Genomic DNA, 16,270 nt, shown 5'->3' on the forward strand with positions numbered 1-16,270 from the left:
TAAAATAAATAGGGATTATTAAAATCCAATATTCCTTTAAAATATGCATTTTTGTTATGTTACAATATTAGTTTGGGAGTTAGCAATGAACATTTTATTGAAGATGATTCTTGTGAGTTTTTCATGATTTAAGTGGCTTAGTTGGGAAAACACATGTTGCTTTCTTGTTAAAGATAGAGGATTTCAGAATCAAATTGCAATTTGTTTTAGTTAATGATGATAACACCCCAAGGCGCTCTGAGAAAGACGGGGGGGGGGGGTCCAAAGCGCGTTTTGAGTGGGCAAAGCGCCCCGATTATTTTGTTTCCCCGAACCAGACATTTCAATCCCAAACCTAAAACAAATGACCAAACTCATAACATAACTAAACCAAATCCATGCACCAAAAGAAAAAGTGAATAACCAAGTTTTCATTTTTGGTTCAGTTTGTGCCCAAAACCGACCTATGACCAGCCATTAAGTCCAATATTGTATTACATAATCTATGCATGTTAACTACAATAATTAAGTCCATAAGCATTTCTCTCACCTGTATACTTCAGGCTTCAAGACTCCAATGTAAGGCAAGTTTCTGTAACGTTCGTCGAAATCCAATCCATACCCCACAACGAAGCAATCCGGGCACTGTCACATATAAAAATATCTTCTCATTTCTTGAACCACGCATAACTTATCAAAACTGTCATCATATAACAATCTAGGACAATAGTATCAACAAAATGATATGATGATTATGTAGAATAAAAAAGTAAATAACAACAATAATAAGTTAATAACTCCATTTTCTTACTTGTTCAGCTATAGTTATGGTTAGCATGTTATGGTCTATATGTCAAATTAATAACTAGGTTTATCATATATTACAAGATAATTGGAAAATACCAAATTCAGATGGTAAAGTGTACAACTAGACCAAACAAACTTATTACTAATAATATGTATCTATATCTGCATTTGTGTGTATATGAAAGAGAGAAGAGAGATAACCTCAAAACCACTATAGAACTTGCCATCACCCAAAAGCTCAAACTGAACCGTTCTTCTTGACGGTTTATCAAGAAGAGTGCACACTGAAACAGAACTCGCCCCTTTAGCTTCCAAGTAAGCAATCAGACGCGAAACTGTGTTTCCTGTATCCACAATATCCTCAACCTGAATCAAAATATTTGCATCATTAGTACTGTTATATATTACACCGGTAACTCATTGATACCAAAAATACCAATACCCGAATTTCTGAAAAAACGGGTCCAAATACCGCACCAAATTCATCAGATGGTACGGTACTCGTTACAAAATAGTAAAATACCCATCTCTACATGGTATCGGTACCAAAAATACTGATTCAGAATTTCTGGAAAAGCAAGTACCGAATACCATACCGAAATTCTGAAAAAATGGGTACTCATTACAATGCAGAATTTCTGGAAAAGCAGTACGGAATACCGTACCGAAATTCTGAAAAAATGGGTACCCAATACCATACCAAATTTATCGGTACCGTATCTACACTCGTTACAAAATACCTATCTCTATATGGTATCAGTTAGAGGTGCAAACGAGCTGAGCTGCTCGTGAGCTACTTGAGATCGCGCATTAAAAAGCCCGATCGAGCCGAGCTTAATCGAGCCCGAGCTCGAGCCTAAAAGTAAGCTCATTTAATAAACGAGCTCGGGCTTGTCATTTATATAGTTTTTTAAAATATGCATTTAATAATTATTAATTAATATATATAATGATATAAAAAATAAATAAAAATAACTAAATAATATATATATTATTTTATATATAAAATTATAATAGAAAAAAATATAATAAAAATAACTATAATCGTATAATAAATAGTAAACGAGCCGAGCTCGAGCTAAAGGGAAGTTAAACGAGTTGAGCTCATGCTCGGCTCATTTCGTTTGCACCCCTAGTATCGGTACCGAAAATACCGATTCCAAATTTCTAGAAAAAGCAGGTACCGAATCCATCAGTACACACCAAAATAATTAAATAGCGATATCATCTTCAATAAACTAAATTTATCAATCAAACACAACATGCAGTTCAATCAACCATACCAAAACAACATGTTTTCCAGTAACATCGAGTTTCACATCACACGAAATCTTCGGAGCGCCACGGGAAACAGTTCCAGAGCCGTACGATTCCGCTCGAACGAAATCAACGGTGAGCGGCAGCTTGATGTTGCGTACGAGGTCGGCGAGGAAGAGAAACGCGCCGGTGGCAACGCCGACAATGACCGGAGCAGAAGAGTCCGGCGAAGAGAAGTCGTGGGTGATTTTGGAAGCCAAGTCTTGGACTTTCTGCAGGAGTTGCTCCGGCGACCACAGGACGGTCAAAATGTCGTCGTCGATGGAACTGGTTGGAGTAACCATGGTTTCGTTGTTTTTTTTAAGAGGGTTTTGAAGATTGGGTTTTAGGGCTTTGAATTTTGGTTAAAATAAATTGAATGGTTTATTTATAAAGGGTATGGTTAACATACAAATAGGAAATTTTTGCGAAACGTGCAAACTAAAACAAAATTGAAGGCGGTGGTATTTTTGTAAATAAATGGAAATCATGTTTGTAGTGTAATTTTATTACGCTATATATTTTACAAATAGAGTAATTTTATTACTCTATTTGTAAACTATATAGAGTAGTTGTTTCAACTAAAGTAATTATTGAATCTTCTTCTTCAAATTGTTTCATTCAAAAGCACCCCTGTAACTACAAATTGATTGACAAATCACACACTTTCTTGTTTTAATATGTCGTAACAAGCTTCAAATCGGCGAAATTGTAAACATATATATTCTCTAATATAATCACAATAATCTGGTCTCGCCGGATGTAAGGCCCCGTTACCGGTAACCCTACTTTCGTGTTGGATTTACTCATAAACACAGTTCTAAATATCAGAGTTAATTAAAACATTTACGCGGAATATAAAACTTTCATAAAACTTTACATAATTCATAACTTGTCTCAAAACATTTATTGTCTTTCACATTAAAGCATTAAAATTAACACATCATAGGTCTTCAGATGCCAGATTCTTGTTCAGTGCCATGTGTCTCCTCAAGCGAGCTGCCTCATCCTACTCACCTGCGTGCATACTAAAAGTCAGCTACGCTGAGTGAGTTCTAGATAATCACATAATCATACCATTCACATAACATTATATTCTTTCATTCATACTTTTATACTTTCATACTTTCATACTTTCTTACATTCATACTTTCTTACTTTCATACTTTCTTACTTTCTTTTGTATTAACTTACTTTCATATCTTATGTTATAAAGAGCATTACGCCCTACATTCCTCGAGTATTATTAGGGCTCGGTACCCTCTTTCCTCGAGTATTATTAGGGCTCGGTACCCTCTTTCCTCGAGTATTATTAGGACTCGGTACCCTTCTTCCTCGAATATTAGTAGGGTTCGGTTCCCTAGTTCTCGAATATTAGTAGGGTTCGATTCCCTCTTCGTTACCATACAACCATACATCATACCTCGAGTATTATTAGGGCTCGGTACCCTTTTCGTAACCATACAACCATACATTATCATTTCTTTCTTCTATTATCTCTATCATGTTCATACACATAAACATACATAACATACTTACCTTATACATAGCGTTACAACCTGACAGTACGCGCAATATCCGAATATCGTTCACGTACCATCAAGCAATCATTCATACATTTCACATTATCCACATAAGGAATACACTTATCTCTTAGGATAAGTGTATTAACAAACATGTTGAGTATGCACACAGCCCCGAAAACATAACACATAAATGGGGCTAGAAACTCACCTGAACACGGTTACGTTCTCCATTGATCGTAATCCCTTTCTTCAGTTGTGCACGGCTGACTGTATAACAAGTATACATATCAATTTAACTATCACTACTTATAACATCTTTCTAGTCTTAATTACTACCCACAACGAACGGGGGTCCGGGGGCAGCGCCCCTGGTAGCGGGGTCTAGGGGCGGCAGCCCCTAGCAGGGTCCAAGGGGCAGAGCCCCTGGCTGGGGTCGAGCTGCCAGGTCAGCTTGGAAAAATTTTATTTCCATTAACTGTCTTAACACATTTTTCATTAGATTTTAAATCTATTTTCTAAACGAACTTGGCTTTAGGCGAAGTTAAACCTCAGGCGAACTTAGCTTTAGGCGAAGTTAAACCTCAGGCGAACTTAGCTTTAGGCGAAGTTAAACCTCATGCGAACTTAGCTTTAGGCGAACTTAGCTTGCAGGCAAAGTTCATCAGGCGAACTTAGCTTGCAGGCGAAGTTCATCGCTTGAAGGCGAAGTTGCCCAGATGAAGGCGAAGTTGCCCAGATGAAGGCGAAGTTGCCCAGATGTCCGCTGTTTCGGTTTCTGATCAACATTTCGGGCGATTTTAACACCCTTGTTAAGGTTCAATACTACCCACTACACTTCCCGACCTTTTTCGGTCGTTTATACACTAAAAGCTCGGATCTTTAAACTTCCAAGATCAAGAATCATACCTTTTGAGCTTGTTTGGATCTCGTTTATCTTGGTATCACCACTAATCTTTCTCTCTTACCCGGACCTCGCTCGATCCTTCCTTCTTTCTCGGCCCGGCCGGCGGCGGTTTTGGGTGTGCTTGGTGTGTGTGTATGTGTGTGTTTAGGAGAGTGGGGGAAAATGAAGATATTTTGGGATTTTGGGGGTATTTATATCCCTGAAATCCCATTCTCATTTAACCCATCTCAATTAATCCAAGTCCAAGACCCGCTCCTTCCCCGACATTAATCAATTACGCGAAATCACTAAACATAACTTCCTTTATTCATCATTAAAATTTTAGGATGTTACACCGGAGATGTACAAATTTAACTTCCGATCGAAACGATACATCGGCTCGAGTGGTCGTCCGTCGCCGCCGACTAGAGCGAGTATGTTGCAGTGGAAAACGACGACGATGTCACTACCGAAGTTAAAGTGTCGCTGGAATATTTGTCGTTGTTGTAGATACGGAACAACGCTTGGTGCTAGTGGCGAAGCAGTGTAGCCTTGGTTGAAGGAGTGGGGCGGAGGTTGGCGGTTAGGGGTGTAAGCGAACCAAGCTGCTCGCAAGCTACTCGAACTTGACTCGGCTAAAAGCTCGAACGAGCTGAGTCCTAATCGAGCTCGAGCCTGAAAAAAGACTCGTTTGGTTATCGAGCTCGAGCTCGAGCTCTTAATACAGAGATCGATTGGGCTCGCCAGCTTTGTCGAGCCTGGCAATATGTTAATATATACCTGTGTATATCCAGCCCAAAATAAGTAGGAAGTAGCCCATCCCATTTTGTTAAGTAAATTATTATGTTTACTCTTACCCCTTTTAAGCCGCCTCTAACATTTAACCCTAGTTTCTTTACAGTTTTACAGAGGCAACTAACATACAATTCACTATCATCATCAACGGTTATCGTCTGATTCGTCTCTTCATCAATTCACAGGTATTTCTCATCTTTAATTCCTTATGTTTATCCTAAAAGGCAAAATGTATATTTATTCTTTTTCAATCAAGTTTCGTATGATTGCAGTATAGAAATTTCATCACTTTATTTGAATTTTTATTTGAATTTTGAATTCCCTGGTTGTTACTTTATACAATAATACATATACGGACTTTAATTATGCATTAAAAATTGCTTACAACAAATATTAAACATATACAATAAAATAAAACCCTGATGACAATTTACTTAAATGTATGAAACTATGGATGTTATTAACCAGACATATTTAAAGTGATTGGTTTCTCTGGGTTATTTATCTTAATCGTTTTTATAGTTATATACACAGGTTTATTAGTTTTTTAGTTTTTATTAAATGTTCATGCATTAATTTGCTTGTACTTTTTGATGTTTTAGCTGTATGTTAATTAAAATCGCCGGCGAAATAAATATAGTTAGCCCAATGCAAGGCTCAACATCAAATAGCGGGCAACAAGGAGATGAGCAACAATCATCAGATTACATTAATGTTGACAATGAGGGAAATCCAAATGAAACAAATGATGAAAATACAAATGAACCAGCGACTCAAGAACACGAAAATACTGAAAATGTGAATGATGGTAACAATGATGACTTGGAGCTAATGGGTAAACGAAAAAAGAGCTCTGTTGTGTGGGATGACTTTGAGGAATTGACTCTAAAAAATGGAACACAAAAGGTTAAATGTCTTCATTGCCACCAACTTTTAGCAAGACAAAAAAGCAAGTCCACAACAACTTATAAACGACACATGGATAGTTGTACGAAACGCAAACAATACTTGAGAACTCAACAATTGCTAAATTTTCAACCAGTCAATGTAGACATGGAATACAACAAGTCTCGTCCATTGATTCCACTCGATGGGAAATATGATGCCAATAAGATGAGGGAATCTATGGCTAATTGGGTATTGGCAACTGAGCAACCATTTTCTATCGTGGAAGATGACATGTTTGTATACATGATGAAAACAGTAAATCCGATGTTTGAGAGGATTAGCAGGGCAACGTTAAAGTCAGATTGCTTTAAGGTCTATGAACATGAGAAAAAAAAGTTGAAAGCTCTCATAAGTAATGCTTCAAATATTAGTTTAACAACTGATTGTTGGAAGTCATCTCATCAAAAAATTGAGTATATGGTCATCACTGGACATTTCATTGATCAAAACTAGAGGTATGATTAAAGCCCTTTTACTTTATTTTATTTATCATATTATATATTTTGAATAAATTATTTACTGCATTTAAAATTTGTAATTATATAACACAGATTGCTAAAACGTGTGCTGAGTTTTGTTCATGTTCCTCCTCCTCGTACCGGGATTGATATTGCCGATGGCATTTATAAATGTCTAAAGGAGTGGGAAATTGAGCGGAAGGTCTTTTCTATTTCAGTGGATAATGCCTTGTACAATGACAGAGCTGTGAGTACTTTAAAAACAAACTTTTCTAGAGTGAAGAAATTTCCTTGTGGTGGAAAGTTATTTCATGTTAGGTGTTGTGCGCATATACTTAACTTGTTGGTCAAAGATGGTCTTTCTAGGATTGAGAATGTAATTGAAAATGTTCGTGAAGCAGTAAAATATATAAATCATTCGGAGGCAAGGCGTCAGTCATTTTCTAATGTTGCACATCAACTTCAAGTGCGTGATAGAAGGTTATTGATTGATGTTCCAACAAGATGGAATTCCACATACGATATGTTGTCATTGGCTATCAAGTTTAAAGACGTTTTTCCAAGGTATATTAATTCGTCATTAGAACACGTAATTAATTGATTATTAAAACATTACCGGATAATTATTTAATTACGTGTTCTGATGACGAATTACCTTTCGGTCTCATCGACACACCATCCCATGGAACACCCAGTTATGTAACCAAGAACAGAGGAACAATTTAACCAAACCCTAATTAAGCCAACTCATTGCACATAACACTTAAATTCAACAAGAGCAAAACCCGCTTTCGCACGGTCCTAATTCTAGCAAATAAAAGATATGTGACAACTTTACTTTCTATCACCTTTCGGTCTCAAGGAAGGTATATTAACTGATTTTATATGATTAGTTACCCAACATATCCCTACGGTGATTAACCCGCAATAAAACCCAAAACACCAAGTAATAGGCTAAACTATGCAAACGATAATCAAAACCGATTCAATTAAAGCAAGCAAGTGGGAATTAAGTAACACATCGAAAATCACAGCCAACATACAACCTAATTATATGGTCTAATCAAACTTTACATAATCAATTTTACAACTTAAACATGACCAATCCGTTTATTATGTCAATTACATGTCAACACTACATCATTCCTAGGTAGAACAACGAGTTTAGCTCATAATCAAATTTGGACAGCCATGAACACTTAATAAAAACATCATATTAACCAACATAAACATCATAAAACTCAACCAAGATTCAAGATCAATCAATAATAAACCAAACCACTAGTTACTTGCAAAACAATTCAATAACAAAGATCAAATCAAGATAGTTAGGGTTTTGAAAGATAAACAAAGTTTAGAGATGTATACTAAACAATATGGCTGAGATCTTTGGATGTTTTACGTTCCTAGCAGCTGCCCACAAGTCTCCTCTTCTTCCTCAGCCGCCAAACAGCTTCCTTTTTTCTTTCTTTTTGGCCGGCGGCTAAGAGTTCCGATCGGCAGCCTTGAAGAACTAGGGTTTTAGGTTTTTTTCTTACTTGATTTCGGGTTTGGCTGATCAAGAATGGCTGATTAATTGTGATATTATCTTAATATAATATATTATAAGGCTTTTAATTCATGGGCTTGGACCGGGCCTTGCTTAAACTTTGAAAACTTGACACTTAAACCCTTCAAGTTCCTTTTTTTTCTTGTTCTTTCTTTCTTCTTTGCATCACCTACACAAGTTAACATGTCTTTGTAATATTTATCATTTAAACCCTTAAAGACATAAAAAAGTAATACTTTATTAATAAAAACAAGATAAAAACGTAAGGAAAAGAGGTGTGTTTTTTGCAACACATCAAACATCCCCACACTTGAACCTTTTTCGTCCCTGAAAAAGTCTAATGCAGTTGGATCAGAATCGGAAAATCAAAGTTAAATCAAACATATAGGTTATATTTTAAAGCTCAGAAAAACGCAAAAACCGCGATCATTGATATTGTTGTCCACCTAAACCCATTCCTTAATCTTTACCGGGACAAATAAGATCCGACAATATTAGTCAGTGGTTTACACAATTAAGACCCGCTTATTTTCTGCTTTTACCGGACCAGACCACCCCAACTTGACTTAAACCTCAAAATTAGCAGAATTAAAACTTTGTTGCTCAATATTTATGAATAGTTAAGACGATCAAGGGTATTGTTTATCCACCTAAGCTTAAGCATTAAAGTCTACCAAGCAACCATTAGATATGATTAAGGTTCAATTATTTATAGCCAGTGCTCCCCACAACATGACATACCCCCGTTATCAAGCAATACTCCAAATCCATAACCATAGGTGAGTATGCAAAATTTTATCTGTAGGGCTTACATGTAGCGTGTCCCTTGTGGTCCATTTCTTAATGGTAATGAGACGCGAGCAAGGGGACCCCACATGACTAACAGCGTGGATGATCAAGTCTGTAGTGTATTTGTACTTTCGTACTGTTGTGATCATGTTTATAGACTTAAAAGGGTTTGCTCTTTGGCTTTATTTTAAATATCCACAACCCCACTTAGGAATTGTGAATACCCAGCTAAATAGATTGCATACAGACCCATGGTCTCCGGACCCGAAGCATCCCATCAATACAGGATTTAAGGTTATAAAACCATACGCCGATGAGGTGTAAAACACTAAACTATCATTTTAAGATTTATATCACAGGCTACACGGCATACTCTAACGTTAAACCTACCCAAGCATCATATGATAACGTATTCAGATTTTTTTAAAAACTCATGATATTTCCATTTTTCATACCAAAATTTGAGGCTTGAGTATGGCCCGACCTTTCATTGCTTATTTTCCACGGACAAAACGTTTTACCCACAAAAGATTTCCGTTTAGCCATTTTATCAAATTTGCCCTTTCATTTTCAAGGCTGAGCCTACCGACACATCCCAAGTTAAGTGCGTTTTCTTCTATTTATCTCATATTATTAGTAGTTTGAAAAACCGATTTCCGAATAAAATCATCATCTCCCACTTTAACGCAAAAGAAACTAAAAACGAGGGACATTTTTATTATTTTTTTTCTATTTTTTTCTATATATATATATATATTTTTTTTTATTTTTTTTTATTATTTTTTTTAACATTATCAAACTTGAACAACGTACGAAAACGAAAAACAAGTGAAAAATTTTTATTTTTAAATTGTTTTAATTTTTTTTTTCAACAACTAAGTAAAAATAAATTCCCATCCCCACACTTAGAACGAAATCGTCCTCGATGAGAACAAGGAAAAGAAATAAAATAAAAACAAAACGTAAAGCATAAAATAAAAACTTTAAAATAACAGAAATGAAAATAGAGAACGGGTTACTCCCCTGGTTTAGATGCAAATTCTTCATCAGCTGTGTATGATTCGAACGAACGACCGTATAGCATTTCATTCGCGGCCGCAACCTCGGGTGAACCAGTTCCAGAACGCCATCAGAGCTACCATGCGCATAATAATACCTGTAACAACTCAAACTCGCTCGCATGTAGCGGCGTACGAAACAGAAAACAAAAACATAAGAAATAAACATATTTTTGTGTTTTTGAAATTTTTTTTTAAATTTTTATTTATTTTTTTTTATTTTTTATTTTTTTATATATTTATTTTTTTTTTGTATTTTTATGTGTTTATAAATAAAAATAAAACAAATAAAACATATAGTAAAGAGAATTATAATACAAACTCTACAACTCGGGCTGTCTCCCGAGTGATGCATCCATCACGACTAATCCTCGGTAAATGAGTCAAGGTAGAACACCTCGACTGTCTGATCAGTATTCTGCTCTCCAATGTAGTGCTTCAGTCTATGGCCGTTCACCTTAAACTTCCCGCTTCGATTTTGTATCTCAATGGTTCCATACGGGAAAACCTCAGTGACCGTGAACGGTCCCGACCATCGGGATTTCAACTTTCCCGAGAATAACCTCAACCAGGAGTTATACAATAAAACCTTATCCCCACACTTGAACTGCTTATTACCCTTCAGCTTTCTATCATGCAGTTCCTTCGTCCGCTCCTTATACCGAAATGATTGTGCATATGCGTGATCCCGGAGCTCCTCTAACTCGTGCAACTGATGGAAACGTGTACTCTCAGCGACGGATAAATCAAGATTAACCCTCTGAAGGGCCCATGAAGCACGATTCTCTAACTCAACTGGAAGATGACAGGCCTTCCCATAGATCATCCGAAATGGTGTGGAACCAGTCGGAGTCTTGTAAGCTGTACGGAAGACCCATAGAGCGTCATCTAATTTGTCGGACCAATCCCGACGATTCGAACCAACTGTTTTATCAAGAATACGTTTTATTCCACGATTACTCACTTCCACTTGCCCACTGGTCTGTGGGTGGTAGGCGGTCGCAAGCCGGTGGGCGACCCCATAGCGTTGCAACGCCTTCTCCATCAGCGCATTGCAGAAGTGAGTACCTCGATCACTGATCAAGGCCTTCGGGACTCCAAAACGGGAAAACAAACCTTTTAAGAATCTCACTACAACTCGGGCGTCATTAGTGGGCAATGCTTTGGCTTCGACCCACTTGGAAACGTAATCAACAGCCACAAGAATGTACTTGTTCCCTCTAGACGACGGGAACGGGCCCATAAAATCGATACCCCAAATATCAAAAACCTCGCATACCTGAATCGCATTTTGGGGCATCTCATTCCGGGATGAGATATTACCAACACGTTGACATCGGTCACAACTTTTAACAAACTCATGTGCGTCTTTGAAAATAGAAGGCCAATAGAATCCAGAATCAAATACCTTCTTCGCTGTCGAACTCGCACCGTGGTGACCTCCTGTCGGTCCCACATGACAATGGCTCAAAATCTGCCATCCCTCCTTTTCATCTACACATCTCCTAATTAACTGATCAGCACCAACACGGAAGAGATACGGGTCGTCCCATAGGTAGAACTTAACATCAGCAAAGAATTTCTTCTTTTGCTGGTAAGACATCTTCGAGAGGTATCCATCAGCAAGATAGTTTGCGAAGTCAGCGAACCATGGAAAACCCTCCTCCTGTGCCTTAATGAACATGAGACTTTCCGTCGGAAAACGGTCGTCGATCCTAACTCCTGACTCAGCACTTTCTAGACGTGAAAGATGATCGGCCGCAACATTCTCGGCCCCCTTTTTATCACGGATCTCAATATCAAACTCTTGAAGCAACAGGATCTAACGGATAAGACGAGGTTTGGCATCCTGCTTGCTGAAGAGATAACGAATAGCAGCATGATCCGTATAAACAATCGTTTTGGACAAAACCAGATAGGACCTAAATTTGTCGAAAGCGAACACCACAGCTAAAAGCTCTTTTTCAGTGGTGGTATAGCTTTCCTGTGCGCCATTTAAGGTTCGGCTCGCATAATAGATCGGATGGAAATGTTTATCCTTCCGTTGTCCAAGAACCGCTCCGACTGCGAAGTCGCTCGCGTCACACATTAACTCGAATGGTGACGACCAGTCGGGAGCAACCATGATCGGGGCGTTAACTAGTTTGTCTTTTAGAAGATCAAACGCCTCGATACACTGCTCGGAAAAAACAAAAGGAGCATCCTTCTCCAAAAGTTTGGTCATGGGTCTCGCGATTTTTGAGAAATCTTTAATGAACCGGCGGTAGAACCCGGCATGACCTAGAAAACTACGAATGGATCTCACAGAAGTAGGCGGGGGAAGATTAGAAATGGTCTCGACCTTCGCTTTATCAACCTCTATCCCCGCACCCGAGATCCGATGTCCTAGAACAATGCCCTCGCGAACCATGAAATGACATTTTTCCCAGTTAAGGACTAGGTTGGTGTCAACACAGCGGGACATCATCCTCAAGATTAGATAAACAATGATCGAAGGAACTCCCAAATACGGAAAAATCGTCCATGAACACCTCCATGGAGTCCTCGATCATATCATGGAAAATGGCCACCATACACCTCTGGAATGTGGCCGGAGCGTTACACAGTCCGAATGGCATACGTTTGTAGGCAAACGTACCATAAGGGCAGGTGAAATTGGTTTTCTCCTGGTCATCGGGAGCTATGGGAATCTGAAAATACCCGGAGAAACCATCCAAGAAGCAGTAGTACTGCTGACCCGCTAAACGCTCCAACATTTGATCAATGAAAGGTAAAGGAAAGTGGTCTTTCTTGGTGGCATCATTCAGTCTGCGATAGTCGATGCAGACTCGCCATCCCGTCACAGTCCTCGTGGGAATAAGCTCGTTTCACTCGTTGGTGACGACAGTCATGCCACCCTTTTTAGGAACCACTTGGACTGGACTCACCCAAGCGCTATCAGAAATGGGGAAAATGATCCCCGCATCAAGGAGTTTGATAATCTCCTTCTTCACGACTTCTTGCATTTTCGGATTGAGCCGCCGTTGCGGCTGGACGACAGTTTTGAAATTTTCCTCCATGAGGATTTTATGAGTGCAAAACGAAGGGTTGATACCCTTGATGTCGATAATCTTCCATGCAATCGCCTCTTTGTGCTCTCGTAGCACCCTCAACAACTTCTCCTTCTCGACCTCCGTCAAAGCAGATGCAATGATAACTGGAAGCTTCTTCTCTTCATCTAAAAATGCGTACCCAAGATGGGCAGGCAGATCCCTAAGCTCTAAGGAAGAAGGAGGACTCTCGACCGAAGGTCGGTCCATAGGATCGTCTCGTACGATCTCAGCAGACACGCCAGATTCAGGGGTATGCGACTCGGTGTCGTCATCTAAGGACTGATTGGTTACGGCAACCATTTCAATCTCTGGAATCTCCCTATCGAGAATCTGGGTGTCGGAGGCAGATCCTCCACAAATTTCGCTGAGAAACTCCCCGACATGCTCCATGATGGTATCAATGGAGTATAAGGAGTCATCAGCAGACTTGGGGTGTTTCAGTGACTGTCGAACGTCGAAGGTGACGTTCTCATCCCCAACTCTCAGAATCAACTTACCCTCGCAGACGTCGATCAACGTCTGTGCAGTGGCAAGGAATGGTCGTCCTAAGATAAGTGGGACACTATCATCATCGTTCATGTCCAGGATGACAAAGTCCACCGGGAAGATGAACTTGTCGACAAGAACTAGCATGTTCTCGACCACCCCTCGGGGGTATTTCACAGAACGATCAGCAAGCTGTATACTCATACGGGTAAGCCTCGGTTCGCCTAGTCCCAACTTGCGATACATGAAATACGGCATGAGATTAATACTGGCACAAAGATCTGCCAGTGCGTGAACAACCGTATTATCGCTCAAGATGCAGGGAATCGTGAAACTCCCAGGATCGGACATCTTTTCCGGTAATTTTCTCTGCAAAACTGCAGAGCAACCAGCACTCAGCGGTATGGAAGAGACCTCAGCTAACTTCTCCTTATTAGAAAGAATATCATTAAGGAACTTTGCATATTTCGGCATTTGAGTTAGTGCCTCAAGGAATGGGATGTTAAGATGAAGTTGCTTCAGGAGATCAAGAAATTTAGTGTTCTGCTCCTCGTCTCTATCCCTGCGGACTCTCCCGGGAAATGGGAGTCTAGGTTTGTAGACTCTCGGTGGTGTGCTGGGTAATCGCTGGTCCTTGGCCTGTGCTGTACTTCCTGGGCTTCGCCTCTGATGCACCTTGGCCGGTGGAGACTCCATCTGAATCTCATCGTTTACCTGCTCTTCTACATCTACCGCAGGCCCCTGATTCACTGGCTTACTATGTGCCCCTGCACCGCTCCTCGTCGTTACCGCCTTCGCGAAATCCTTCGGATTCTGCTCAGTGTTACTCGGAAGTGTACCTGGCGGCCTCTCATTCAGACGATTCGCTATCTCTCCCATCTGCCTCTTAAGATTTTGAATTGACGCCCCCTGATTTCTCATGAATGACTCGTGTTCCCGAAATTTCTCTTGAGTCTCTTTGTGACGGGTGTCCTCTCGAGCCATCAGCTGCGACATCATCTGAGTCTGCTGTGCCATCATCTCCTCCAGCGTGGGCTTCTTCTCCCCACCACTCGCTCCTTCACCGGAATCCTGGAATAGACTCTGACGCGGCTGGAAGCCGGAATGATTTCCGTTCCTCCAGTTAGGATTTTGGTTACCTCTCCAACCCGAATTATAAGAATTAAAAGAATTAGGGTTTCGGATTGGATTATTAACGTAGTCGACTGCCTCCTCCTGGAAACCTACGGGACACTGAACGGTATCGTGTCCCCCTCTGCAGATCTCGCATAACTTACTTTTCACCTGCAGGTCCTTCACGATCTTTGCTAACGCTTCAACTTGTGCCGCCAGTGCGGTATTCGTGTCGACCGAGTGCATGCCGCGTGATAGGGAATCGCTGGTATCCACTCATGGCTAAACCGTTAAATAAGGCAATGCACTCATCGGTATCCTTTGTCGTCAATAAGTTGCCTCCTGCAGCAGTGTCAAGCATATTCTGAGTCGCGTACGTCACTCCGTTATAGAACTTTTCAACAACCGCCCAGTCCTGCAAGCCGTATTTCGGACATAAAGCGAGTAGGTTTTTGAATCTCTCCCACGCCTCGTAGAAACTCTCAGTGTCCTCCATCTGGAAAGAATGAATCTGGTTACGCAAACGAGCGGCTTTAGCCGGAGGATCGTATTTTTCCAGGAACTGGGTCTGCATGGCGGCCCAAGTAGAAATGGATCCCTGTGGGAGGGACTCAAGCCACAGACTCGCCTGATCAACGAGTGACAACGGAAAGATGCGGAGTTTGATGGCGTCTTCGGATACGTTGGCAAGGTGAAACGTGTCGCAAATACGTGCGATGCGAGTGAGATGTGAATGCGGGTTTTCGTGGAGCAACCCGTGAAATTGAGCAGAATGGGAAATGGTGTTCAGAACGTTCGATGGAATCTGCCAGGTCGTTTGAACTCCTATAGCTGGTGGAGCAATGCTGGATCTCGCGCCAGCATCGACCGGACGGGCCCGGTCTGCAACTGTCCTCCTCGGTAGTGGATTCGCGTCGCCCATAATCCTATCCCTAATGACGGGTTCAGAAAAAGTAGGAGAAGAGAACGTATTACCGACGGATGTAGATGAACTGGAGGACGGTTTTGTACGACGTCTCTCAAGAAGCTCTCTCCCTGGTTCAGGAAATCCTTCAACTTCTGGTGGTCCTAGAGATCGAGTACGTCGCATACAACTATTTAAAATAATTAAAAGAAATTATAATTATCTAAACTATTTTAAACTAATAAACAAAACAAATAAGAAAGACAAGTAGTAAACAAGGAAAATCTTGACTCGAGTCGTTCTTAAAATGCTTCAAACCGTGTCCCCGGCAACGGCGCCAAAAACTTAACTTAATTAAAAGAAAATTGTTAACAAAATACTTTAAGAAAACTTTCGGATTAAATTCAATATGTAAAAACGTCTACCTAGGACTGACTCGTGTTTAATGAAAATGACAACGGATTGGAAAAACGTTTAAGATACCGGTTTCAAAAGATGACACAATTAAAAATCCTTTAAGACAGTCAAATTACTTTTCAGTCTCATCAACTAATCTCTAGTTCATTTTAATTGATTATTAAAACATT

The 16,270-nt window shown here is 39.9% G+C and overlaps 2 protein-coding genes across 2 annotated transcripts; one reads left to right on the forward strand and one right to left on the reverse strand.

The window, feature by feature from the left end:
- Positions 1–391: 391 nt before the first annotated feature.
- On the reverse strand, positions 392–2,435 carry LOC143605765 (uncharacterized). The gene is made up of 3 exons (XM_077081759.1): positions 2,070–2,435; positions 988–1,152; positions 392–624 (listed from the first exon to the last, which is right to left on the reverse strand). Exons 1-3 carry the CDS (start codon positions 2,385–2,387, stop codon positions 526–528), a joined length of 582 nt encoding a protein of 193 aa, XP_076937874.1. The 5' UTR covers positions 2,388–2,435; the 3' UTR covers positions 392–525.
- A 3,499-nt stretch (positions 2,436–5,934) lies between these two features.
- On the forward strand, positions 5,935–7,256 carry LOC143605766 (zinc finger BED domain-containing protein RICESLEEPER 2-like; the record flags this gene model as incomplete). Its single annotated transcript, XM_077081760.1, has 2 exons — positions 5,935–6,647; positions 6,786–7,256. Coding segments are annotated over exons 1-2 (1,184 nt in total), but the record flags the coding sequence as incomplete, so codon positions are not given.
- Between the last annotated feature and the right edge of the window lie 9,014 nt (positions 7,257–16,270).

This window comes from Bidens hawaiensis, unplaced genomic scaffold (genome assembly GCF_021521415.1).
Source record: "Bidens hawaiensis isolate Kalapana, Puna unplaced genomic scaffold, B.hawaiensis_p1.1 tig00071318_1, whole genome shotgun sequence".
NCBI lineage: Eukaryota > Viridiplantae > Streptophyta > Magnoliopsida > Asterales > Asteraceae > Bidens > Bidens hawaiensis.